This window comes from Ursus maritimus, unplaced genomic scaffold (genome assembly GCF_017311325.1).
Source record: "Ursus maritimus isolate PB19 unplaced genomic scaffold, ASM1731132v1 scaffold_6, whole genome shotgun sequence".
NCBI classification, from domain to species: Eukaryota; Metazoa; Chordata; class Mammalia; order Carnivora; family Ursidae; genus Ursus; species Ursus maritimus.
In genome coordinates, this window is record NW_024426774.1 from 79,287,913 (window position 1) to 79,314,843 (window position 26,931).

General features: G+C 41.4%; 1 protein-coding gene across 3 annotated transcripts in view; it reads left to right on the plus strand.

Annotated features, from left to right (window-relative positions):
- Positions 1-26,931, plus strand: part of TMEM182 (transmembrane protein 182) — a 226,186-nt gene that overhangs the window by 170,224 nt on the left and 29,031 nt on the right. Inside the window, exons 5-6 of one of the 3 annotated variants that reach the window (XM_008699097.2) lie at positions 2,656-2,752; positions 4,968-5,128. In XM_008699097.2, coding sequence (XP_008697319.1) covers positions 2,656-2,752; positions 4,968-5,085 — 215 coding nt within the window. In that variant the 3' untranslated portion in view covers positions 5,086-5,128. Of the gene's footprint in view, positions 1-2,655; positions 2,753-4,786; positions 5,129-26,931 lie in introns of those variants that run through there. The other 2 variants (XM_008699098.2, XM_008699099.2) reach the window with 2 other exon arrangements.

The following is a 26,931-nucleotide window of genomic DNA, read 5'->3' on the forward strand; positions in this document are numbered from 1 at the left end:
CATGGGCCATCTGTGCTCCCCACCAGTTCCCAAGCAAACTTTTGGCCCTGGCTTCTCTATTCCAACTAATGGCATTTCTGGTGCTATTAATTTATTTTCGATTTGTACTGACCAATATGATCGCCATTAGCCACATGGGACTTTTTAATTTTAAGCTTAAATCAATTAAAATGAAATATAACTAAAGTTCAGCCCCCCTCAGTTACAATAGTACATTTCAAGGGTTCAATAGCCTCATGTGCCTAGTGGCTGCCGTATTGGAAAGTGAAAATACAGAACATTTCCATCATTACAGAAAGTTCTTTTAAATAGCACTTGTGTCAACTTGCCTGGGTCAGAGATGCCCAGATAGCTGGTAAAACATCATTGCTGGGTATGCATTCTGGGGTATCTCCTGAAGGAATTAGCATTTTATTGGTGAACTGAGTAAAGCAGATGGGCCTCCCCAATATGGGTGAGTATCATCCAACCCCTTGAGGGCCTGGATGGAATGAAAAGGCAAAGGCAGGACTAGTATATTCTCTTTCTGTTGGAATTGAGACATCCATCTTCCCCAGCCCACAGACACCAGCTCTCAGTTCTCCAAACTCGGATCCTAGCTTATACCATCAGCACCCCAATCCTCATGCCTTCAGCCTTGGACTGAATTATAGTACTGTCTTTCCTGGTTCTCTAACTTGCAGATTGCTGATCATGGGATTTCTCATCCTCTAACCATGTGAGCCAATTCCTTATAATAAATTTTCTCGAACCTATGTATGTATGTATGTATGTATGTATGATCTATCTATCTATCTATCTATCTATCTATCTATCTATCTATCATCATTGCTTCTGTTTCTCTGGAGAACCCTGACTAATACAGAAAACTGGTATCGAGATGCAGGGGTGCTGCTGTCACACATACCTAAAAATGTAGAAGTAGTTGGAATTTGTAATTGGATAATGCATAGAAGCTAGGAGAGTTTGGAGGTGCATTCTAGAAAAAGATGCAATGTTCTTAGAGAAGACCTAAGTGCTCTTGAACAGAATGTTGGTGGAAATATGGATGGTACAGGCCATTCTGATGAGGATGTAGACAGAAATGAGGAAAATGTTACTGAAAACTGAAGGAAAGGCAATCCTTATTAAAAAGTGGCAAGGAACTTGGCTGAATTATGTTCATATCCTAGTGTTTTCTGGAAAGTAGAACTTGTGAGCAATAAAATTGGGTATTTGGCTGAGAAAATATTTGAGCAAATTGCTGAAGGTACAACTTGGGTTCTCTTGAATGCCTATAGTAAAATATAACAAGAGAGAAACGATTTAAAGATGAAATTGTTCACCAAAAAGGAAACAGAATATGAGTTTGAAAGTTCTCAGCCTAACCATATTGAATGGCATGAAAATCTTGCTTGGGAAAGTACAGAAAGGGGGTGGCCAAATTTAATGAGGATCTGAGTATGGATGGGCCATCTCAACAGAAGCTAGATAAAACAACAGGGAGATTAGTCAGCCATCTAAACAAACCAGGACCAATTTTTGTTGTCCAAGACAATAGAAGAATGACCCCCTAGGCAATTCAGAGATCAGGAGCTGCCTCTCCCATCTCAGGCTAGATCCAAGGGCCTGGGGATCAGAACAATTTCAAAGGGGAAGCTCCCTCTGTGTGCTCCTCAGCTGCCTCAGGTGTGACTCCAGCAGGCTCCCAGGGAGGCATGCACTGAGGTCGGCAAAGCACGGGGATAAAGGATGGAGCAGGCTGGAGCCACCCAAGGCTGCCCCAACTGGAAGGTATGCCACCCAGGCAGAGGGCTGCTGTGGGTGTAGGGCTACTGCAGGGAGCCTCCACTAAGGCAAAGCCAGCCGATTGGAAGACAGGGCCAACCCTACCCAGACCTGTAGAGTCAAGGCATGTGATTTTTGCCTGGGAGAGATGTAGACACTACACTGCTTGACTGTGGCTGTGTGGGCTGCTCCCAGTAAAGTCATGGGGACAGAACTTCCCTGAGCCTTGGCGACCCAACTCCCACACTGGTAGGTCCAGAGGCTGGGCATTGAACGAAGGAGGACTGTTCTTGTGACGGGTTTCACGTTTGGCCTGTAGGTTTTGGACTTACCTTGGGCCCATTACTCATTTTTCTTTTCTATTTCTTCCCTTTAGAATGGGTTTATCTTTCCTATGCCTGTCCCACCATTGTATTTTGGAAGCACATAACATGTTGGAAGCCAAAGTTTTACGACTGGAGTCTTACCTATGTCTTATTTAGATGACACCTTGGACTTAGATTTTTGAGCTGATGACATGGGAGCAGAACATGAATTCTGAGGGGCCAGGGATAGAATTGCTACAGTTTGAATGTTCCCTCCCCCAAATGTTGAAACCAAACGCCCAGTGTGATGGTATTAGGAGGTGGGGCCTTTAGGGAGTATTAAGTCATGAGGGTGGAGCCCTGGTGGATACTGTTAGTACAATTATGAAAAAGGCCCTGCAGAGCTCCCTAGCCCCTTCTGCCATATTAAGGTCACAACCAGAAGGCCCCATTTATGAACCAGGAAGCCCTCGCTAAATACCAAATCTGTTGGCACCACCATCCTGGACTTCTCAGTCTCCCCAACTGTGAGAAAGACATGTTTGCTGTTTGTAAGCCAATTGTCTGTGGTGCTTTATTATAGAGCCCCGATGCACTAAGAAGGCCCTGTTCCAGACCCAGACCTTGGTATCGGCGGTGTCTCTACAGCAAAAAGACCTCTTCCTCTTCTGTGCTATCAGGTACAAGACCTGGCTATTCTTTAATAATATTTCTTCTTCTGGTCCCTGCTTTCCATTTTCACCATCACCATCCAAGTCCAGGCCCTATTACTTGTGTGAACCACTGCATCAGGCCAATTTGATCTGTTCACCTACACCTTCTCTCCAATCCAATCCAATCCAATCCAATCCAATCCAATCTAATCCAATCCAATCCAATCCAATCCAATCCAACCGGTCCACTGCAACTAGATTAAAAGTTGCAGCAAGTTCTCATCCACATTTGACTCTATTGTCTGCTGAAGTCTGTCCTTAATTTGGAATTCACACAGAAATAGAGAGCAGTAAAAGATTCTTCAAAGTGTTTTCATCTAGTTGTGTGCTGAAGAAAACGAAATAGCTCACCTGCAGGGTTCTTATTTTATCATTTTTATTATTAATTAAATTCTAAAACTTATCTCTTAATATACACAACATATGCTGTGCAATAAATTAATTCATGATTAAATCCTCAAATTTTACATTTATTGCCTTGTATATAAAATGACCTTTGAAGCATTAATGTAGCACTAATTATGTTTTTCATCTGATGTAAAGTGCTTATAAACTACCTCACATAACTACAAATTAAACTACATAGTAATACGTTGTATGGTGTATTCTTCTTTCCAAAAGCTCAGGGACCTTTACAGAAATCATTTTATTAATCTTCACACATCTCTGAGATAAGATGGTTGGTTTTAATTATCCTTCCTTCTGCATTTGGAAAAGCTGAACGGATGCCATTTATCACTGAAGTATACAGGCACTGTACCAAGCGTGCTATGTTAATACAGAGTCGCATAAAGGCCGAAAACTCATCTCTTTCATCAAATATACATTATTGTTGAAATTTTCAGAAGTTCCATGCCGGTAGGAAATGAGCTGCCTTCTGTTCTGTTCGGGAGTACCAAACGCCTTACCTTTTTTTCCTGTTCAATATTATGATACAGTGATCAGATCCCCAGTGACATAAGTCAGAGAATTTGGTATAGGACTTGAAAAAAAAATCACCCCTCTGTATCTCTGCTCCTGAGTCCTTAGGTCTGTCTTATTTTTTACTCATGTTCGAATTCATATCACAACCATCCCTCTGCCACAATTGTAAATTTAGGGCAAAAGTGCTACCAACACAAATTCCATAATTATCTTCTCCATTTCTTTTTCCACGAACCATGGCACAGGTGTGGAAGAGGACAGAAATGCATTTAAAACTTGATCAAAAACTAATGATGTACTATATGTTGGCTAATTGAACATAATAACAAAAAATAAAAAAAATAACTTGATTAGCTGAATTAATAAATGGATCTACTCATGGAGCCGACATTGAAGAGGTATTTGTATAATTTTTTTCCAGGAATATACTAAATAAGCACAGATTTCCATCATATTTGCACTACTTCTGTTATTTTATTATGGCTAATATCAAAGTGAAGATATGTGTATTCATAGGTTCGAAATCACCAGGTGGAGAAAGGGAGCTGATTGAGAACAGGTTGAAGAGACACAGAAACTCCAGGAAATTTTAAATTCTTCATACAGTCCACTAAAGCAACGCAGATAATTGAGGATTCATGACATTTCCAAAAACACAAAGCATAAATGTGCATAAAATAAAGACTAATCCATGGGTTGACTTAGCAACTGAGGAACAGAGACAAAAAGCATGTACTGGACTAAATTGGCTCTAAGTCTTATCAGTAATGTCCACATAAAGGCATGCAGCATTTATACCTTATTGCATGGCTATGCTTAATGCAGACAAAGAAAGGCAAATATATTGAAATATAATTTACAGAAATGAAGGTGCTTAGCTAAATACATTGTTAAACAATGTGGTTGCCAAACATTGTGAAAAAGAAAATATACCAAAGATACTCATCCATTCTATGTATAACTTCCCTAAAAATAATAGTATTCACTGGATTATATAGCGATTCACTTTTAAGAACATTCTTTGATATTTGAATAGGAGAGCTTAGTTAAGTCTTCACTTTTTTTTTTTTTTTTCAGTTTTCTCTTTTTCAATTTTCACAGTTTGGAATGGAGAGTTCTAAGATAGTGACAAAGAATATGAATTCTGAATTCACATCTGAAACTTGAAGTTCTCACCAAGCTTGCTGAAGGAGGCACATCTTCCCCCAAGGTTTGCTGCCTCCAGAGTCTGTGACCGTACTTCTCTCTGTGACTCCAGGGTGAAGAGAAGAGACTGTGGGATGGAGGAAGGGCCCTGTCCAAAGAGTCGAAAGCAGGAGGCAACTAAGCCTCCGGTGGAGATCTGTCAAAACCATCGGAAGTCATCAGTATGCTGAGGAATGGTATGAGACCTCAAGCTGGCACTTGAATAAACAGCATGAAAACTTAGCATTTGGCAAAAACACAGATTTATTATTTCCTAGTGGGTCAGGAATCCAGGAATGGATTAGCTGCTTTGTTCTGGTTTAGGGTCTCTTTCTAGGTGGCAATCAAAGTTGTTGGCTAGGGCTACACTGGTCTCAAGTCTTCAATGGTATAGGCTCTGCTTCCGAGCTCACTCACACAGCTGCTGGAGGGCCCCGACTCACTCATGGGGATGTTCCCATAAGGCTACTTCACACAACAACTGTGTTCCCCAGAATGAGTGAGCCAAGAGAGCATCCAAGACAGAAGCCATTGTGTTTTTTTAACCACATCTTAAAAGTGATATCCCATCTCTGCTGCCATATTCTGATCATTAGACTTGATTTCATATATTTGGCTCCACACTCCAGAGGAAGGCATTACATGAGAACATGAGTACTGGGAATGCAGATCGTCGGGCCATCTTAGATCCTGACTACAAACCTACTGTTTTCACTTTTGATTATTTTGCAGCCGGTAGCTCAAAATTGTCAAAGACCTCAAGGCACATTGTTTCATTTGAACTTTATAGCAATGCTTTGAGGGCATCAGGGTCATTCTTGGAACTCAATCATTTTATATCCAAGCAAATGGGATGTGAGATTAAGTAACCTATTTAACGATAAGAAAGTTTTCTAAGAAAACTGGGTTCAGGTCTTCTAATTCCTAATCTTTACATAGTTTGAAATAAAGGTTGATGTCCCTTCCCCCAAATCAGGATTTCCAGTCTAATGGAAACAGAATATGAAAATAAAGTGCCCAAGTGGATTGTGGCTCAGAACGGGGGAGGGGAAGAAGGACAAAAGGATCTGGGATGGAGGTGGAGATTGGTTATTTGTTTAGTTTGAATAAATTGTCAGAGAAAATAATGTCAAATCTATTCTTAGAAATTTCACATAACAAGATGAAAATGTCAGGATAAAAATCTTTGATAGAATTAGATATTTGGGGGATTATAATGAAGAACTACTTACACAAAGTAGTTAATCAGATGTGCGGCCTGGTGGATGATGGTTTGGGTACTTTTTTTGCAGTGATGCTTGTATGACATTGTGTTAATGTTATGGATTTGGAGTTGAACAATGGAGATCAAATGGCAGTTGGGGACTTACAAGTATACTCTTCATCAGTTTTCTAAATGTCTTTTTAAATATTATATATCCTGTGGTGTTTTTATGCAGAACCAAATAACAGTGGCTGCCTTGGGGAGGGAAAGCTGCTCTGATCCTTTGTGATATGAGGCTAGGCCAGGGTTTCTCAGTCTTGGCACGGTTGACATTTTGGGCTTGATAATTCTTCATCGTGTGGGACTGTTCTGTGCATTGTGGTATGTTTAGCAGCATCTCTTGCTTTTACTCATTAGGTACCAGTAACATGCCCCTACCCCACATACACGTAGCAAAGAGAATACCTTTAAACATTGCCAAATGTCACTAGGGGGAGGGGAAGGGAAAAATCATTTCCAGTTGAGAAATGGGTTAGCTAAACACAAGGCCAGATAAAAACTATATATGATGCTGCATACAGTTAAAACAATCAGATAAAGTGATGCTGTCATGGTAAGAATATATTTCTGGGGGCGCCTGGGTGGCTCAGCTGTTAAGCATCTGCCTTCGGCTCAGGTTGTGATTCCAGGGTCCTGGGATAGAGACCCACATCAGGCTCCCTGCTCAGTGGGAAGCCTGCTTCTCCCTCTCACACTCCCCTTGCTTGTGTTCCCTCTCTCACTGTCTCTCTTTGTCAAAGAAATAAATAACATCTTTAAAAAAAAAAAAGGAAAATATTTCTGAATAGTGTAATTTCTGAGTGATTTTAATTTTTTCTCTCATGCTAAATTTCTTCTAAGTATGTACTTGTTTTATAATGAGAAAAATTTTAAAAATTGTCAAGTTATTTTTATTAGGATTTAAATTATAATGAAATAAAGTTTTATTAATTTGAGGTATTAATTCTCAAGTATTTAGAATACTACTCATAATAACACATCCTTTCATCTTTATTAGCTCAGCAGATCTTTACAATAGGCTAGCTGTTTTCTCCATTTGAATATTAATTGAATGTCTTAAAGAGGGGAGTAGCTTTTATAAAATCCCTCAGGTGAAAAAAAATGAGCCAGGATCTGAACTCTGGCTTTCTGCTGTTAGGTTTTCTATAGGATTTGTTAAAAAGGAGACTGACAGCAGGCCCCAAATGGAGTCAATTATGCTAAACCCCATGTCAGTAAACCAAGACTTACTACCTCAACTAACTGCACTTTCAACCTCCACCCCAGCCCCTGAAATGTAAACTTTAACCAGTCATCATGGAAATACCTAGTCAGCACTAGTTAGATAACCCACCTGATAGACCCTTTGGTTCCCCTTGGGAAGGCCATCTTTCCTGAAACAATGAATTCTTTGCCAAAAATTTTCTTTCTCTGGCCCCTTTCCACCTTAAAATCCTTTCCTTTTCTACAGCTTGGCAGAGTTCCTTTCCACTTACTAGATGGGATGCTGCCTGATTCATGAATTGTTCAATAAAGCCAATTAGATCTTTAAATTTACTCAGCTGAATTTATTTTTTTAACAGCTTCCAGAAATATCTAGCCATCTGGATCAGCTCATCCATTGACAGTCCCAGGTAACTGGAGTGTTAATGTACATTATCATCATTGTTTCATCATTATGAATTTATCACATGTTTTCTCTGCTGAGAACACTGTGCTTTTTACTTACCTTACCTTCATTCAATACTCTAGTAATAAAGGGAGAGATATAGGTTAGGTGTTGGTAAGGATTGTAAAAGCTGGGACCATTTATAACCCCCAAGTGACTACAGATAAGTACTCTAGGTCCAGACCTGGGGTGTGTTGGTTGGCTGAGCAATAAGGAATGGAGAGGAGGAAGGCGCCAGCAGGTCAGTAATTATATGTGTGTGTTTTGGATCTGGGCAGCATATTAGGAACGAGAGGGCTTTCATGGAGTCTATAATTAGATTCCCTTTCTTGTCATAAAGCTGATTCTGGAGAACGTGGCTTGGGGGTACAGCAAAGTGGGTTTCCTACTACAGAACTCCAGCAATCACAGGTGGTGTGGGTCCCTGCTGGGGATCTCCTCCTGTAAAACAAATGACAGGGGAGAGCCAAGGAGAACGAATGCTTCCTGTGGGGACTTGGCTCCAAAAAGGTATAGGGCCAGCCACACCAATGGCACATCTCCAGTGTTGAGTCAGGTAACTCACTCCATCTCCAGGAGGAGGGGCTGTGGGTGGGGCAAAGGCCAGGAGTGTTTAGGAGCCACAGCCCTCATGGAAGTTAGAGGGATGGGGAAGAAGCATTTTCTTTCATGCATATTTCATTCTTACTCTTTTTCACGGGAGATTTAGCCAATCACCTGGAATTTGGAATCAGTAATTCCAAAAACAAATTATATTTCTTTCTTTCTTTCTTTCTTTCTTTCTTTCTTTCTTTCTTTCTTTCTTTCTTTCTTTCTTTCTTTCTTTCTTTCTTTCTTTCTTTTACAGTTGATCTCCTGGGATTCTTTTAAATAGTACCAGGGCAGCAGTAACCTGGGATAATGATTCTGTGAGATAAATCAGGGTCCCGAAGTCCTTTGGTGAGAAATAAAGTAAATGGATAATTAAACATGCCTTTAACCTAAATAGGATTAATAGCCCAGTGCAATTGGATTTTAGATGATTTTCAGTAAAATATGCACTTTTTAGAGAAATGCTCCTGAGGACATCAGACCCAATCATGGTACAACATTGGGAAAATATAATTTTTAAGATAAAATGATTTACTTCCACTTTCCAGAACAAAAGTGGTGAGGAAGCCCTTATAAATAAAACTATGACATCTCCTTTGTGGAGCTGGAAGGACACAGTTAAAGGAAGAACCTGTGATTTGGGTCATAGAAAATCCCGTTGAACAAAAGAGAACCTTCACAAACACACGTGCCCCAAACTCAGAACGAACTGAATTATTAAAGCCGTGGACAGATGTAGACCAGATAAGGCACACCAGACTCCACCTCGAAGCAATGTGAGGTCCGTACTATAGCGGGCGATACACCAACATTCAGATACACTTTTGAACCTACTACATCTCAAATGTTTAAAAAGAAGATGATTGGAAGTCAACTTTGCACTTGAACATATGTGGTCTTCATTAATCTTGGTCGATTTGGGGAAGCCGATCTTTTTCCAAATCCAGTGAGTTGGAATCCAGGTAGCAAAACTTCCTCTTTTTCTTTTTCTTCACAATTTCTTACTTTTACTCCCCTAAAATTTTATATGCGGTACTGTGAAATGATAGAATATGGGTAAACCAAGTAGAAATGAACATTCCATGTAGAAAAGGAAATTTCCTGAATATGATTAAATTACACAATGTCCTAAAATGTTATAATGAGCGTCGACAGTCTCCTGAAGTCGATCAGAGCGTCACTGCTGTCCTATGCTGCTGCTTTAACGGTGGACTACAGGAAGTATACAGAGAACTTGCGATGTCCACTAAATATTTTGAAAACTGGAAGAAAGTACCCAAAGGGTGAGAAAAAGAACAGTAAGTACAAGGCCAGCAACAGCATAAAGAATTGAAAAGGGCTGGAGTTCTAAGATAGATCCAAGGCATTCCTATTACAAACTAAATAAAATAAAGTAGTAATCGGGAAGAGAAGAGGGCTACAGGACTGTGGCAAGAAGGTTGGAAGCTCACCACGCTGGATCCTACCAATTCTTCGGTAGATCTAAAATTCCATCTGCATCATGGGGATCCAGAAGGTAAAGGATGGAGAGACAAGGATAGGGCTTCTCTGTTAACTTGGACTCCTGGGGATGGAAGAATGCATAGAATAACTCCACATTTTAGCTTAAAGATGGTCAGTTGTTCTGTTCACCCTGTCTCCAGCAGAATGCTATGGAAAAAAAATGAATCAATCTCTTTGCTTTCTATAGCACGTGACTCACACTTTGGTAGAATATCAGAAATTGCTCTCTGGCAAACAGAAGTAGGCAGTTGTTTCGAACTAAGGTGAAGATTCAGACCTCTGGGCTATGACAGGCCTCCTTGCCTTATCGATTGAGTTTTTCACATGAAGTGGAACTGGATTCTTTTAACCCTTCTCTTAACTTCTTATTCCTTGGAAAGTTGGCTCGACTCTTACGTGTGTCATTCTGCAGAGGTTGCCGGGCTTCCCTTAATGATATGCAACTGGGCTGGGGGTGCTCCGTGGACGGTATCTCAGGAGTCGTCGCAACAACCTTATGAGGCATGTGTTTTATCACTACTTTACAGAGGAAGGAATTGAGGATCAGAGAGGCTGGGGGACTTGGCTGACCATATACAGTGTGTGTCCAAGCCAGACGTCTCTGGCCACAAAGCTTGGGCTTTTTGTCATTCCATATAGTGGATACCTCGAGAAAGCACTTCCTCCCACTCCTGGTCTTGGAGGCATTAGCAAGTTATAACTCACCCACAGGGGTTGGTGCCCAAGATTTCAGCCTGTGCCAGTGTGTGAGAACGTGAGTGTGCACGTCCGTGTACATGTATGTATGTGCACCCGTGTGTGTGTGGGTATGGTAGATTCCATTCAAATAGCCTCTTGCTGTGAAGAGGTTCACAGCATCATTTTCTCTATGGAATTTCTCTTTACATGTCTGAAACACTCATGTTGGAATTAGCACTAGAAAATAGTTTATGTGCCAGAGATGTACTTTTTTGTAACCAGATTCATCAAATTCTGTTCCCAAATTCATCTCCTGTGAGCAAGCTTTTAGAGGTCACAGAGACATGAGACAAAGAGGGAGCTGTGCTGATTCCCGGACCTTTGTGGACACTTGGAATTCAGACCAGCTTACTTATCAGCCAATTTGTTATTCTAGCATTGCTACGGAACATTTCTTATCCACCAAGCTAATATGAATTGTTCCCCTTGTTGCTATGTCCAATCCAGCCACAAGTAACTAGACGGCAATACCACCCAAATTAACTTACAGGCAGAGTGATTCCTGCCAAAGAAGAATGTATTGCAAACATTTCTGGTTTTGCTCCGAAATCTACCCTAATAGTTTACAGATGAAATCTAATTTTAGGGTAGCTAAAGTTGTTAGCAACCTGAGTTTGTTAAAGATTGAATCAACATTACTGGGAAAAAAAATAGGTTTTTTTATACCCATACTTTTGAGCTTTGTTAATGCCAACGTGAATTACTGAGGTTCTATAGTAAACAGGCAACATCTGGATTAATGTGAAGTACTATGTGCAGATCAATAACGCCGGAGTTTAATAACAGGCATATATGCTTTTGTATGTGTTCTCTTTGTGTGAGCCTCATTTGACTTAATACTTGAGTGCAGGACTTAAAAAATGTAGGAGAGGATAGAGAGAGCTATAGAAACCTTTCTCAGTATGGATTGAAATCCAGTGTGGCTTGGGCTGATACTCACCTGACTTGGATTTTTTAAGAACAGAAACAGAAGAGACAAGTGCCCCCACAGTTTACTGCTTTGGCCATGGATGATGGAGATGAGGAGGAGGATGACCAGAGTGACAGGGATGATGACAACCTGTGACCGCAGTGATCACGCTGCATTATCTGTTAATTCATGGCTTGTCATTTGCATTATGATTAATTGCCTCGCATGGATTAGCAGCAGGCTATTGCAAAATGACTCCTTGCGAATTTCAGGATCTTTTCTTGCAGACAGGTCTAAAATACCTATGGTTAAGTTTCCTTCTTTTTCCTTCAGAAAAAAATGCATAAAATCATACACGGCAGCTTACCCACATACAATAAAACTGGGGACAGAATTTGCTAATCAAAATCACACTGGCAGCCTGGGTTGTATTACTTCGGAAAGCCCATGACCCCATTACTTTTTTTCTCACTTGGAAAGAATTCCTGTGAAAGATGATCGTGAGGTATTTGCACACATGCTGCATTTGACACAAAGATGGGATGATCTCCATTTAGCAGTAGGAAAGGGACTAAGGAAAAGTGGGAATTCATACTTAGAATTTTTGTCCTGGGCCAACAACCGAAGCAGTATCTATTAGTTTGTGTGTTGCATTTCTAAAGCACATTGGATTTTCAACATCGTGGGGGAAGTCTGATAACCTGTTACATTTATAAATTGCTTTACTTTAAAAAAAAAGATTTTATTTTATTTTTTAAAATATTTTATTTATTTATTTGAAAGAGAGAGAGCACAAGAGAGCATGAGCGGCTGGGGGGCGGGAGGAGAGGCAGAGGGAGAGGGATGAGCAGACTCCCCTTTGAGCAGGGATCACCACGTGGGGCCCTATCCCAGGGATCATGACCTGAGCTGAAGGCAAACACTGAACCCATTGAGCCACACAGGTGCCCCAAGATTTTATTTTTAAGCAATCTCTATACCCAATGTGGGGCTCAAACTTACAACCCCAAGATCAAGAGTCGCATGCTCTATCAACTGAGCCAGCCAGGGATCCCCAACTTGCTTTAGTTTTTAAAAGCTCTTTACACACACTTCCTTGTTTATTTAACAACATCCCAACCCTGTGAGATTTGTTTTCATGTTATTTCCATTTTGGAGGTGAGTACAGTGGCTCAGAGTGGGAATGGCTTGTCTTGGGCATAGCTGGTAAGGGTGTTTTCAAGCTCAGAGGCTGATCTGATGCTTAGTGCTTTCTCTACCCACAAAATTTCATGCCTTGTCTTTAGGTATCTCATTATTGCCTGCAATTGTGTCAATCCTTCTCTAGACATGGGGGAAATTTCTAGGACAAAACATAGAATTCAGAAACACAAGATTTATGTCTGAAATTCATGACTTAGATTGGCATTTTAAATTTTGAACCATGCCACCACCCTTCTAGACTTTTTATGTTTTAAAGGAGTTCTCAGGAAGCATGTATTTATGATTATTCAATTAATGTTGACCTCTCAACAAAAGTAAATAGTACCCACTGTGAGCCCACACTTATAGTGATTATATTGAGAAAATGTGTGAGGAAACATGGAGCTTGAATTTACTCTCAGCCTAAAATACACTGAATGTGTCAAGTCTGAATTTAAAGATATGTAGGGTAGAGCACAAGAAATAATGCAATCCATTGGACATGACCTCTAATGAACTTTGGAGATTTTGGAAGTATTCAGTGGAACATAAGGGCCACTGGGGTCTACTTTTATTAAAGGATCGCGTAGTTTTGTATGTTTCCATTTCTTTATTTTGTTTTCTATATAATGCAGTGTGAGTTATTGCATTTCCTGTGGGGAAACAGTCACTGTATTAATCATTTTTTATAAAGCCCAAGAATTGTAATCAAAGAAATACTCCAGGAAAGGAAAAATTGGATTATTTTTGTCACACGGCCAATGAGAATTGACAAATAGGGTGATACTGGATGAAGACTTTCTTTGAAAAGAGCTGTTAATTTTCATAGCTCCTTTAAGTTCTGTTAGCTGGGAGAATCTGGATTTTGGGGAAAAAAGTAGAATTTAATATAACCAAGTACTTGATGTATAAAATCATTCCAAAAATGTTATGTACACTGAATATTATTAAACCAATTAATAGTTGCAGAACATGCAGGGAAAATATGTGCGTGGGTTTAAAGAGGCACCAGAAATGGAAGATTGTAAGAGCAATAGATCTGATTGCTACAGAGCATTCTTAGAAGGATTTTCAAATGTTTTAAAAGCCTTTGAGTTCAATACACCAAATGCTGGAGACTCAGGAGCCAGGTTGTGTCTTGGGCAGGGTGCAGTCTATCACCCCAGAGCATCAAAGTGGCACCAGGTACCATTTCCTGAAGTAATTCAAGAAATTTCTGCACTTGCTGTATTATAGGCTGAGGCAAGTGTGTTCCACTAGTGCAGGGATTCTTTATTATAATTTAAAGATAGGAGCTTGGGTTCTGTGGTGCCCCCAAGAGCTGAGAAATGCCTGGTGTATCCTCAGGGGCACACCCAGGGAGGTCATGCCAAGACTTCATTCTGGAGCAGCAGTCCTGCCGGGAATGTCCCCCCTCACTCTCAGGTCAGAGAAGGAAACCTGAGGCAGCTGGCTCTTGCTAGAAAAGGGGACATTGAGAGTAAAGTAGGGACAGGGACCTTCCGCATTTCTTTACCTTGGGAACACATAAGTGCATGCCTGTCACCTTTATGTCCTAGGCCAGAGGCTCTCAAAGTGCAGTCCCTGGACCAGCAGCATCAGCATCACCTAAGAACTTGATAGAAATGCAAATTCTTGGACTCACTCCAGACCAATTGAGCAGGAAACTCTAGATCCAGCTGTTTCTGTGTCCTAATAAGCCTTCCAGGTGATTCTGGTGCATGCCAAAGTCTGAGGACCTCTGACCGAGTAATACTGTCTTGTGGGTAGTTCTGTCCACTCTTCACCCCCATGCTATTTGGTGCCTCCATCAACTTGCTCAGAATACCCCTTCTGGATCCTCTCCTCCTAGTCACCTAGATCTCTCATGCACCCATCAAAGTCTCAGCTCATAAGCCATCCCTGTAGAACCAGGTAGGGCTGAGGTCCCTTCTCCGTGCTTTAGTATAACCCTGCCCTACTTGTCAGTCAAAATCTAGAATCTGGGTGTATAGTCTGTCTTCCCACTGACTCAAACAATGGTGACCATGCTTCATTTAGACAGGCCTGGGTTCAATTCCTTGCATTGTTCAGTAGCTGTGGGATCCTAGGCCCGTTGTTTGCACTATCCATACCCTTTTCTCATCTTTTACCTCCCAGTCTGGTGGAGATGCGAGGATTTCTGATCCCAGCAGAGGTGTGTTCAACTGAACTCAAATGAAACAAACCAAACAGAAACACTTGTTGACACGTAGACCTTAAATGCAAGAATAAAATGGAAGCCTGAGCTCCTAGGTAGCCCTGTGACCACGGGAATGGGTAGAGTGTGGAGAATGCACCAAATGTCACCTACCAGTCCTGAAGCAGGGCAGGGGCAGCAGACGTCATTTAGGAGAAAGAGCAGTGAACAGAGACTCTGTGAGACCAGGACTCATGCTACCTCTCCAGTATTACTGCTGCATTTTCATATCTGTAGAAGGGAAGATGGAGAGTCTTGGTCTTGATGACCCTTCGGGATTGAGATCTGAGTGTAAAAGGGCCCTTGGAAAACGGAAACTGTTACAGTCAGAGGCCATTGAGTACCACATGCATTCCAGAAACTTGACACGCATGTCCTTTAATTCTCAGGACTCACGAGATTGGGGCTATTCTTCTCCCCACATTAGAGTAGAGACCATGGAAGTTTCAAGGGGTCCATAAAGGTCTCATACCTTGTAAAGGGCAGCAGCAGGATTTGAACTCAGAGCTCTTCCCACCCAAGAGGAGGTTTTAACTGGCATGCTTTATTGCTCTCTTGCACTGAGGAGGCGAGGCACAGAGTAAGTAAGTTGGCATCAGGCCCTTGGGTTCTGTTGCTTGGTGATCTGGTGAGTTGTCAAACTTGGGCCATATGTTAAGGTGAGGGGCGCATGGGCTAGTCCATGGAGGAGCTCATGCGTGCACGCTGCATGTGCACAGCAAGCCGATATGTCCCAGCATCGGGGGAGCCCCCTTCCAGCTAGGAGTGCATTGTGTCAGCCCAGCGGGAGGAACGGGGGCTCCTAATGCTGCCTTCAGGCAGGTCAATCACAGCGTGCCAGGAGAGCAGCCCGCCGCATTGCAATGAGATCATGCGGTGGAAAGGGAAGAAAAATTAAGATGGAGTTTCTATTTTGAAATTGCATCTCAGACCAAGAATCAGGGTACTCTTGTAGCGGAGCCACCTACGGGTTAAATGATTTGCCCAAGGTCATATAGAAAGTCAGTGGCAAGAATAGGTTCAACTCAGAATCCTAAAAGTTGTACTTCTTTAAACGCAGCCCACGGTGGCTCAATTTCCAGAACAATTCCTGCATGTGAATTCAGCGGCTCGCGCTCCTGGGAAGGCCAGTCCTCATGACCTGTAAAGCCTGTGAACTCAGCATCAGGGAGGAGGTTGCCTATTAGGTGGAGGGTATTTTTGAATTCCCCCCTCCAAATATTCTCCAAACTCCATATTGATAAGATGATCAGATCTTTGAAATAGGCTGTTTTCTCATCTCTGAGGATTTGCTCTTACTTGGGCCATATGTTAAGGAAGCAACAGTTTAAAAAGAGATCCCCCTTCCCCCACCTCCCCATCCCTACACAGCCAGTAGAGAATGGTGGAGTCCCTTATGGCCTCTTCAGGCTAGAAGAGAGTCCCTCGTGCAAGCCCCACGAGCTGAGCTGATTAGGAAAGTTAAAGCTCATCTTCAGGAATTGTGTCACTGCCTTCCAGAAACTGGAAGGAGGAGTGAGTGAGCCCTGCTGAGAAGCAGCAGGGTTGAACCCTGTATGTCCAGCAGGCAGGTCCCCCTGGGGATGGCAGGCTTTTGATAAAATGATTAAACTGTCCTGATTTCTCGGGCCCCAGAGTCTATGTCATTGCAGTGTCCTGGATGGATTTCAAAAGGAAAGTAACACTTTATTCAGGATGGCTCTTTCAGCTTTGGTGTCTTTGCTACTTCCGTCGGTGGCTGCCCTTCCATAAATTATTATTACAATGACATTCTGACTGACCCAAACCCCTTGGTCTTGGCTCTGTGCACATGTATAAATCTAAAAAATGTCTCTACAGCTTTCATCGTCCTTTCTTACTACTTACAGAGGATAGCGTTTCTAAGTGGCTTTATTTTACATTATGCTTAATTTTTTTTTTTTTTCAAAGAAGTAAGGGAGTCAAACGGTCTGTGGGAATCAGTGACCTAGGAGCTCTCCGTGGACCAGCTTCTGTTTCTGAATCGACAGGATCATTATGGTTAGGTGGGCTTAATCTTTGACTATAACTGTGTGTATATGTGTGTGTGTTTGTATATGTAATAAGTATATAATCATAGAAAGTGTATTACTCAGGCAATTATTTAAATAGATTTACATCAGAACACGTTTCTGGCATTTCTAGCCTGCTTAGCATTCAGAGTGATTCGGACTATAAAATTATTTAAATCTAATGATTAGTTGTTGCAAAAAGTCAATGTTATCGGGCTGATAATGTCTCCTGAAACAAATAACAGTATACCAGACAAAGCATACCTGTTTCCCTTCCCTCCCCTCGTTGTTTAAGGCTAAGTTTTGTTTTAGGCTGATGAAAATTTTCTAAATAGATTTCAAATTCTGTTGTTTCTTTCCCACCACCAACACGAATTACAAATCTGTCATCCTTTGCATAATTATCAACAGTGGCCACATTTATTAATCGACTGTTGTCAGTTCTCTAAACCTTCCTTAAGAACCTGCCTTGGAAATCTTCATTACCTGAAACATTTACATGGATACAGTTAGGATGTAGAGGCTAACAGAAATTAGAGAAACACAGTCCAAGTGCAATTAATATGGGAAGTTTGCTTTTTGAATAAGAAAAGAGAGAAACCCTTTAAAGTGCACGTGCAGGCCTGGAGATCCTCTCATCAAAAGAGTAAATGCTGTTCAGACTCTCCCACCACCATGTTTTTTTTCTTGCCGTGTTTTTAAAATACAGGAGAAGCACATCGCTGCTTAATGATAGACGTGGAGTTCAACCTCAGAGGGAAGTCAGCCTCTTCTTGGCAGGGTTGAATTAGGCTTCTTCGCTCTCTCTTTTCGTTTGCATTATTCAGTGGAAAAATACAAAGTGGCATAATGATGGGAATAAGTTATCTTTTATCAAATCTGACTTTAAAATTCAGGTTATGTAAAACATAGAAACTCATAGGAAATTCAATCAGAACCTCAAGTCACATTATGTACTCTCTGTTCTTGGGCAACTGAACACTCCGTCGAGCCCATTCCTGGGAGCAAGTCCCAGACTCTCCCTTCTTGGCTAGAACACCTTTTGCCAGCAACTTCCACCAGGGGAAGCTCTGAGCACGTCTGTGCTTCACAGGGAAACTAAGAGACTCCAGCGAGACAGGGCAAAGAAGCCGGCAGGGTAAGCTTAACAAGATGTTCTGCAATCGCTTTCCCAGAGATTAATGCGACTGGGTTTCTTTAGGATCATTACACCATCATTTAACTACTAGTAGAGAATGCGGAGCCCAGTAAATATGTAAACACCGTTTGGAACGAACACCTTCCAGAACCTAACTTCCTTAGGGGAGAAAACCCACTTGCTGTTGGCAAACTCCAGTTCTTCAGTGAGCTGAAATCCCGGTTTTGCTTGTTCAATCCCTCATCTGTAGGTGACTGAAAACTACTCCCATTCATTTTCTAGTTCACCTTGGTTTTAAACACACACACACACACACACACACACACACACACACACACTCCCATAAATGATAAATTCGACGTCTGTAGAAAGACAGTCACCTAATTGCACAGTGAAGCAGAAGAAAGCCTTGCAAATGGTATACAATTTTCAAAGTGTTCCAAGCCTTAGGCAAAAGCCTTTCAACTGTGTCTAAAACTGAATGATAAAATATGTTGTACAAATTATCTGTGAACAGGAAACATGTGGTAGTGGCAGGGGACTGAAATGTAACACTTGTAAAGAAATGGGAACTGCCAGTCATTTAGACCCCTTTCTTTCTTTCTTCCTTTCTTTCTGTTTTTTAGTTGCAAGTTTCATCATCTTTTTTTATCTCTCATCCGTTGATGTTCAAGTTTATAATAAGACACTTATCAGATAGCACCAGGCCAATTGCAGCTTTATTTAAAAAACAACAACAAAAAGGAAACAGATGAGGCTCCAGCTTTGGTTTTGCCCACCCCCTCCCCCTTGGTAGGACTCCTTCAAATTTCTCTGCTCTGTTGTTTGGAGCCCTGGTGGCTTGTGTGTGGAATTTTGAAAAGCACTGAAAATCTTCTGAAATCGAAAACATGCAGAAGCTCAGGTAATCACAAGTGCAGTAAACAGGTCTCTAGCCCTCATTTTCACAAGGGAAAGGTACTACTCCATCACTGCTAAGCACGAGGCAGCAAGGTTTCCACTGGGAAGTGATTTTTCTCTTTCCTCGCTCACTCTCCACGTGGATCTTGGAACGACCGGTTGGAAATTTTTCTCTTTCAGAGAAGCATCCTTTCCTCCTCAAGGAAACCAGTCACAATTGCCTGTGATCCTTACTGATGGGACTGTGATTAGCCCCTACTGTTTACCACCTAGTGTCTTCAATTCTTGATGAGCTCACAGCAACTATATACATATATATTTCAAGCCTTATGCAGCTATCTGAGGAATGCTGAAGTGTTAGTAAATTTCATATTTACAGAAAAAGGAAAAGAGAGGGAAGTCTGTTCTGCTACATTTGTTTTCTATCATGAAGTTAGTCAGCTTCCATCTCATTGCTCAGTTACACTCTTATTTTAGCTCATCTTTTGGCACATAACTGTTTAATGACATTAAAAATAGCATACTTAATATTCTGCCTGGTGCACAGACCTGCCTCCTTAGGGTTGGGGCTGCTCCTGCATGGAATGCCCTGGGATAGTCGTCAAAAGTGAAAGCGGAACACATTGTTTAATTTGCAACCCAAACTCAATCAGCAGCAAGAACAATGAGTTGCAAGCATCTACTCCTGGTGAAAACTCACAGATAGCATTAAGAGTGTGGGCTGTCCAGTCAGATATAGCCTCCCTCCCTGGAACGACATTAAATCCACCTGCTCTGACAGTAAAGTTGTCTTTCTCCTTCCTTCCTCCCTTCCTTCCCTCTCTTCCTTTCTTCCTCTCCTCTTCCCTCCATTTCTTTTAATTCTATAATTTATTGAACGCTTCCTTTGTGTCAGTCACAGTGAGGAGTTGTGGTTTTGACGAAGAGTAAGGTATGGGCTGTTTCAGGAGTTTGTGATGTGGTGAGAAAACTGGAGGAAGTTCATAGACAGAATCACAGCACCAGACTTCTCTTTCCCAACATGCCAGAGTGTGTGTCTTGCACTCACCAAGACACAGTTATCACATTTTGGTGTTCTTGCAATATTGCTTTGGAATGCCAATCTTTCCATCCAATTTCCCTGAATTTCAGCATGTTGCTTAGAGGGCATATGGTTCTCCTTCTTTCCCTCTGCCTTATACAATCATTCCTATCTTTATGCCTTCTTGGTCTATTTTTTTTTTTAAATCCTTTTCTGAAATGTCCCCTTTTCTCATTTTTGTTTAGCTGAGCCCTTCCACTTCTTGTTAGTTCATAACATAGCCGTTTTCTATGAAACCTCTGACACTGATTATTTCTCATTCAGATTAGTTATACATTTCAGGATATATTATACCTGTTCTGTTTCACTCATTCTGTATCATTCTCTTGCCACCCCCAACAAAAATGAGAGTAAGAATTTTATCTTATTCTGAGCTTTAAAAAAACTTGATAGCCTTAGGGGACTCCTGGGTGACTCAGTAGGTTAAGTGTCTGCCTTTGGCTCAGGTCATGATCCTGGGATCCTGGGGTCCTGGGATCCAACCTGTAGTTGGGCTCCCTGCTCAGCAGGAAGTCTGCTCTCCCTCTACTCCCCTTCCCCCACTCATGCTCTCTCTCTCTCAAATAAATAAGATCTTAAAAAAAATAAAAATAAAAAACCACGATAACGTCCGTAATAGCAAGCATTGGCTGAGTATTAGTTGTCTGCCAGGTGACATGCTCAGGTTTTTCCATGGTTTGTCTTATACTTAAGAATCTGATGATGTAGGGTGTTACTGTTCTCTACATTTTTCTCACAAGGAAACTAAAGAAGGGATTTGTAAAGTTAACTTGTCAAACTGGCAAAGTCTAAATTTGAACTCACATATCTTGGCTCTAGAGCCCATGCTCTTTTATGCTGAGCACCTAGGAAGTTTTCAATAAACATCTGCTCAAGGGAATTGAATGGGAGACAATTTGCAAATCTGAGAGCCATAGAGAAGCCTGTTACAGGAATGCCTTTGGTGAGTAAAGGGGGCAGGTGGTGAATACTTTTTTCTTTCTTTCTTTCTTTTTCTTTTTTTTTTTCCATATGAATGGATTTGGAGGTTTGGATGTATTTAACCTTTCACCTTCACACCTCACAGGCATCTTCTGTCATGTAGGTATGTGGAGGAGTCTGGGAAAGGTGGGGTAGACCAGGTAGGCCAATGCAGTTGGCTTTGTGTCTGTGGCTCAAAAAAAAAAAAAAAAAAAGCAAAGAAATATAATGAATAACCCATTTTTGTGGCAGCACAGTTTCAAATTTTTTAATACAGCTCAGATGCTTCATAAATTCTGTTACCTTGTTGCTTAGATGTTTCTCCCTGACATCCCTCCCTCCTTCCTTCTTTCTTTCCCCCCCGAGTTTCCTTATTGTGGCCACAGGCATAACGGGAAATTGTGCCATCTTGGGGATTGCACCGAAACCAGGAACAACCCTGTTGTTAAAATAATGTCACACAGAATCATCTGTTGGTGCAAATGCTAAGGCACTGCCATTGATTTCACAGGCAGATATAGAGAATGTTGCTATCCATGAACATGGGACTTCAGGGGCTCAGTAATAGAGCAGGACATTCTATAGTCTTGCACATACTTCCCTGCAGCTGCCGGCTGGTTTCTATGGGGGAAAATAAATATGAAAACCATGTCCTTTGTGAGCAGATACTCAGAGAACAGATTGGCACTTGCCCAGTGATCATTCTGTAGCTAGTCATGTGAACTTTCCACCCAGTCTACATTTTCAGCTCATGAACAGCTGCTGGGATCCTGAACAGCAAGGCAATGGATGGGGTGTGAGTCATCTCTGAATTATATAACGTGATCACATTGCAAATGACGATTGTGAAAGGTCCAGGTCCTTGCACCACCCAATGACACATACAGCTGCCTGGTGCACACACTGAGAAGGCCCCCCTGTAGTGACAGGTGACAGTGACCCTGTCTCTTGCCAACTAAAAGCCATCCTCCTCTCCACTGCAGCTCCAGCCACTACAGTTTGTGTGATTGGTCTATCTTCCAGGCCACATTATGCTCTACTTAAGCATTCCTCACCGTAACCTTTTATTATCTGTAATTTTTCCCGTCATGCCTTTATCTTCTCCACCTGTGCCCCGTTTTTGCACAGGTACTTGGCTCCTAAGCTGTTTCCTTTTGACCCTAGTCCATCAGACTTCTCCGCTTCACTTTTCTACTACTACGTCCAGCTCGGTCCTCATGGGCAACTCCAGCTTCATCCATGGCCTTAATTCCTCGCTCTTCTCCCTTTCCAACAGAATGCACCATCCCAGTCCCCCAGACCAGATCATTCCAGGGCTGACGAACAACTTTGGCTAAAACACACACCATTTGCTGCCCAGCGTGTCCCTGGTCAACTTTCTTTCCCATTCCAAGCCTCCATGTTTCCTCTTGGAAGTCTTTCCCCCATTTCCCCTCTCAGTGGATACTGACCTTGCAGCTGACTGCACAGAAAACACTCGGGCTTGGGTTTTCCCCACCTCACATCAACATACCTACCAACATGTTTATAGGCAAGGCCAGCCTTGACCCTTTCTCCCTGACCTTTTCCTCCCTCCTCCTTCTTCTGCCTCCCACTCCCCCTTTCCCTTATACATCTTATTCTCCAGAGACAGAGGAGAAGTGCTTCCTATACTTCTACAAGTCTATCTCCATCTCCTCTCAAGAACCTACCTTTTCTTGTGTCCTTTCATACCTCTCTCCGCCAGTTAGCTTCTCTTTTTAAAAGACTTTAAACTTACTCTTTTCTGCTTAATTTCCATCGGTATGAAAACATGCTCAGGCATTTCCCATCATTAAAAATTATTCATCTTGTATCTTTTGCAGCTGTTAATTCCCCATTCCTCTCTTTCACTCCATTGCCAGACCTCCTAAGTGGGTAGCCTACACTAGCATTTGCTACTGTCACTTCTTTAATTCACTGAAATCTGCCTCTTGCCCCTGTGCTCCTCTGGGACTGCCCTTTTTAATGTCAATAATAATTTCCAGATGTAGAATCCAGTGGACACTTTTAAGTCCTCATGCTTGCCTGATTGCTTAGCAACATTTGGCGTCGTTAGCTACTTTCTTCTTGAATTTCACTGCCCTTTTTGCTTCTAAGACACTAAGGCTTGCCTCTTTCCTCACTAGTGCTTCTCATTTCCTTTATTGCCTACAATTCTGCCTCCTGTCACTAAATACAGGGCATCACCAATATTTCCCTTAAATTTCTTTTCATGCGGACTCTTGGTAGGCCGTTTCACCTGCTGTCAGTGAACTTAAACAGCAAGGACTTTCGTGTTTGTATTTCCAGGCTAGATTGCTCTATAATATGAAGACAATGACTTTGACAGCTTACTCTATCTTTTCACCTAGGTAAGCAAAGTTACCTCAACACAACACACTCAAGCATAATTCAGTGTCTTCCCACACAAACATGGAATTCCTCTTCTATTCCTTCCTTTGCCAAGCAGTACTGTCACCTGCCCAGCTGTCTGATATAAAAATAAAGGAGATATCCTGGGTTCCAGCTCTTCCTCATACCCCAGAACCACTGCATCACCGAGTCTTATGACCTCGAGTTCCTTGGTTTTCGTGAATGCATCTTCTCCCCAGCCTGTGCCATTGGCTTCCTTTGAAGGGGTTGCTCAGGGAGTAGGAATGAGCAAATGCCTCTCCTCCGGACACATTAATGTCAACTATGCCATGAGCTGTCCATGCCCTCTTTCCCCTTTGCCTCTCTTTCTTCTGCTGTAACCACCTTCCTCCTCTCTGCTCCCAATTGCATTCCTGCTCAGGCGTTACCTTCTTTATAATGCTTGTCCTGACTTACCGAGGTCCCTTTTTTGTGTTTCTGTGATATTTCCTGCCGTGGAGCATTTTTATCATCTTGTAGTATAATACCCATTTATTGCCTTCAAAACTATATTGTGAGCTCCCCAAAAGCAAGATTTTTGTGCTTATTGTTAGGATTTATCCTAGTACCTAGTCCAGTGCTGGGTACATGTTTATTGAACCAATACAAGGAAGAATGAATAGTTTAACATTCCCCAAGAGATTAAACCCTTCCTCATAGCTATCTGTCACCCTTGTATTTCAGTTATTTGTTGGTAAACAGAAAGAAGGTTATTGAGTCATTGCATAATTTAGTGGAAAGAGCACTGATTAACCTTGAGGAGAACTAGGCTAGTCCTGGTAATTACGCATATGACCTTGGGCAAGGAGTCGCCTCTCTGGATTTCTGTTTTCTTACCGTTAACAGTAGAGAATAGAATTAGCTGATTTAAAAAGATACTTCCAACCCTGAAATATAATCTAAAATGCTGTCTTCTAAAATTCTAAACAAGATAGTTCTTAGCCTTGGATCTTTGATTAGGATGCTTAAGTTTCCATAAACCATGTGAAATTGCATTCAAGTTTCTGTTGTTGCTACTCGCTATGGAAGAGATTATTCATGGATAACTAATATGTATTCTCTTCCATTAAAACCATATACAAAGTTTTATTTATTCATGTGGCCACTCCGATGAGTATATTTCCTGGTCTACTTTATAGCTGGATGTGACAAAGTCACTAGGCTCTGTGTGACAAAAGGACTAAAGGAGTGTGAGCAAAAGTGATACAGGCAACTTCTTGTCACCCGTACCTGCCCTCCACTCTTCCCTCTCTTTTTCTCTTTGTAAATATGATGATGTTGAACCTTTTTGGCCAAGAAGGGTGATATTCCAGGAGTTGACAGAACATTAAATCAGAAGGAACCTGGGTCCCTAAAAGACCCTCTGTGGCTAAAGCTGTACCCCTGTCATGCAAGACTTCTGTGTAAGAGATTGAGACCTTTTATTGTGTTGAAACCACTGTTATTTTTAGTGTTTAATAAAATATTGAGCTCATATCCAGCCTAGTACATTTGTACATGTTTATTTCTAGAAAAAGTACTCATAGATTTTAGTAAATTTGCAGAGGATTCATTGGCCCCATATGATGGTGAGTTAAAGATTGCCACAAATTCTCTGACACATCTCCCATTGAGAGGTGGATTTATGTCCCTTTTCCTTGAATCTGTGGCCGCTTTGCCAACATGAATATAGTGTACGTAAAGGTGTGCCAATTTCCAGTCTAGGGCCTTAATAGAATGGTAGCTTCTCCTTCTTGTCTCTTGGAAGACTGGCTTTTGGAACCTCACTGCCATACTAGCAGGAAGCACGAACATCCCAGGGAGGAGTCTGTGTGGATAGGCTCCAAGGCCTCTTCGTTATCTCCTTTAAAACTCAGAATAACACTATGAAGAATATGTTATGATTCTGTATTACCAGTGAGAACAACAAAAGACAAGGACTTTAAGTAACTTGCTTAAGGCTATGATTAGGAAGTGGTAGATTTCAACTTTGAACTCTGCCAGTCTAACGCTGAAGGCTGTGTGCTTTATCACTGAACTTCACTGCTCAATAGGACACTAATATATATTAGAAAAGTTATAAAAATTTAACTAGATTTGTTATTTAACAGTCTCTTTACTAATGGACCTTTTAAATATTACTATGGTAAGCTAGTCTTCATAGAATTCATTTCTATTTTGTGGCTATCCATGGAGACCTACAATAAAATTTTAAAATACTTTATTGTGATCTAGCTAGCTATTCATCCTACCCAGGAAAGCCTTGAGAGATGGAATTTTATAATCTTGCTAACAATTACCAAGTCCCGATCATTTCCTGCTCTTCCTTTTCCTAAGTATATATACGTTAAAGTATCTTGGCATTTGAATTGCATTCTACAACACGCCCCTCATATTCTAAGAAATATTCCATATTTCTCATATTCTAAGAAATATTCCATATTTCTCATATTCTAAGAAATATTCCATATTTCTCATATTCTAAGAAATATTCCATATTTCTCATATTCTAAGAAATATTCCATATTTCTCATATTCTAAGAAATATTCCATATTTCTCATATTCTAAGAAATATTCCATATTTCTCATATTCTAAGAAATATTCCATATTTCTTAGAGGTGCATGCCCGACATTCACATGCCTAAGTTAGCACTGCTTTTTCTGCATGAGAATCCAAGTGTTCAATCTCTGCTCATGAACCTCCTTCAGATTCTGTTGGAACAAGCCCAATTAATGCCTGAACATGACCCCTTTGTGTGGATTCACGCACAGTTATATGCACAGCCAATGTGCCAGTCTGGACCGACAGCCTCACACCAAAGCCTCCATTTCTCAGCAGGAATCCAGCAAACCAGATGTCAAGTGCATATTTCCTGAGTATTTTATGGGATCCACAGAGAGACTCTCACAGTATGGTTCAGGCCTCAGTTTAGTGCAACTTGTCAAAATGAATTGTTTCATTTCTGTACCACAAATGCCAGGTTGAGGGAAAATTTTTTTAAAAAAGGAATTCTGCATAAGAGTTTAGGCTTTCATGTTCTTAATGAAAATCCCATGGACTTGTGGTTGGGATAAGGTCCTGGGGTTGGGGGTGGGGAGCATGAGAGTCTGCTTCTTAAACAAGGTAGAGAGCAGGACATTGTCCTCCATCAGCTTATTCAACTATAAGGGAGAGGAGGTAAGACTCCCTCCATCATTCCATCACTCCCCCAAGGTAGCTGGGCAGGCTTGTTGACATTAGGGCACGAGGCAGAGTTTTGAGGAATTCTCCCTCCTTAACCTTGAGAAATGCTGCAAACCATTAGCAACAGGTCATTAGACAAATTCTCATTTGCTCGCTGGGGTTTTCTAACCTGGTGTCCACCAAATGGTGGTTTGCTTATTTCATAAACGCACAGTGGAACTCTTCTTGAAACCTTTGGCATTTATAAGTTATCTTTCATGAAAAGGTTGCTTTTGTTGCACAGTGGTTAAGAAGCTG